General features: G+C 63.3%; 1 protein-coding gene across 1 annotated transcript in view; it reads right to left on the bottom strand.

Annotated features, from left to right (window-relative positions):
* The window catches only part of CCM2L (CCM2 like scaffolding protein), a 14859-nt gene that overhangs the window by 10065 nt on the left and 3571 nt on the right, over positions 1–1223 (bottom strand). Inside the window, exons 3-4 of the mRNA XM_023754490.1 lie at positions 1011–1094; positions 620–915 (exon numbers count right to left, since the gene is read on the bottom strand). Of these exons, the coding sequence (XP_023610258.1) occupies positions 620–915; positions 1011–1094 (380 nt within the window). The remainder of the gene's footprint in view (positions 1–619; positions 916–1010; positions 1095–1223) is intronic.

Raw genomic sequence — 1223 nt, 5'->3', positions numbered from 1 at the left:
ATCTCCCACTGGCTACCTTAGCTTCGAACTCCGCCCCCTGCGTTTGGTCCGGCCCCTCCACCAGACTCCTCCCCTCTATCAGACTCCTCCCCTCCACCAGACTCCTCCCCACGATTGGACTCCTCCCCTCGATCAGACCCCTCCCCTCAATCAGACTCCTCCCCTCCACCAGACTCCTCCCCTCGATCAGACTCCTCCCCTCCACCAGACTCCTCCCCACGATCGGACTCCTCCCCTCGATCAGACCCCTCCCCTAGATCAGACTCCTCCCCTCCACCAGACTCCTCCCCTCGATCAGACTCCTCCCCTCGACCAGACTCCTCCCCTCGACCAGACTCCTCCCCTCGGTCAGGCCCCTCCCCTCACCGAGGTTCGCCCTATCCTCTGAGCGCTGTGGCTACGCCCCCCTTCACCAGGCCCTTTAACTTCACGCTCTTCCCGGACCTCAGGATTCTGGCTTCTCCAGCCTTCACCACTTGACCTCAGGATGGTGGGTCAGGCCGCCCACTCCTCGACCTCAGCCTTGGGCTGGGTCTTACGGCATATGGCCATGGCCGGACCCTAGCCTCAGGATAGGGTGGTCAGGCCTTTTCCATCGCCCCGTCATCCAGCCTCAGGCCTGCTCATGCCCCAGGTCACGCACATCCCCCAAACAAGGAGTTGAGACTTTTCTGCCCCTTCACCTCCCGGCCCCATTGCAGCACAGCCAGGGCAGGCTCCGCCCGCCGTACCTGTCTTAAGCACCAGCAAGTGCAGCGCGTCGTCCTGCAGGTAGGAGGCGGCGGCGATCTCGTGCGTGGGGATACGCAGGATGAGCTCCTCGTTGTCGCGCCAGGTGAGCAGCAGGCAGCGGGCCGATAGGCTCAGGATGCTGTCCTGCTCCGCCGTGGTTTTCAGCGGCAGCTCCTTCAGCTGCTGTGTGGTGGGTCGGATCTCCTGAGTCCCCCGGGGCCTTGGGTGGGAGCGGGAGAAGGGGACAGACCCTGCCTCTCCCCTCTGCAGAGCCTTACCCTGGCGGTGTCCAGCAGCTGCAGGAGCTCATCTCGGCTGGAGGGATTCAGTGAGGAGGTTACCCAGGTGAGGTGGCCCAGGAACTGGATGGCAGAAAGGGATGGGGTGGGGGGAGTGGTGGGAGAAGGGCAGAAAGAAGTCACTCGGAGGCTTTGGAGGACCCTGACCTCCTCACTGATGCAGTGCAGATAGACTGAGATAGAAATACCGGG

The sequence above is a fragment of the Myotis lucifugus genome, unplaced genomic scaffold, assembly GCF_000147115.1.
Source record: "Myotis lucifugus unplaced genomic scaffold, Myoluc2.0 scaffold_60, whole genome shotgun sequence".
In the NCBI taxonomy this organism is placed as follows: Eukaryota; Metazoa; Chordata; class Mammalia; order Chiroptera; family Vespertilionidae; genus Myotis; species Myotis lucifugus.
This window is presented reverse-complemented; position numbering and strand designations above follow the sequence as displayed.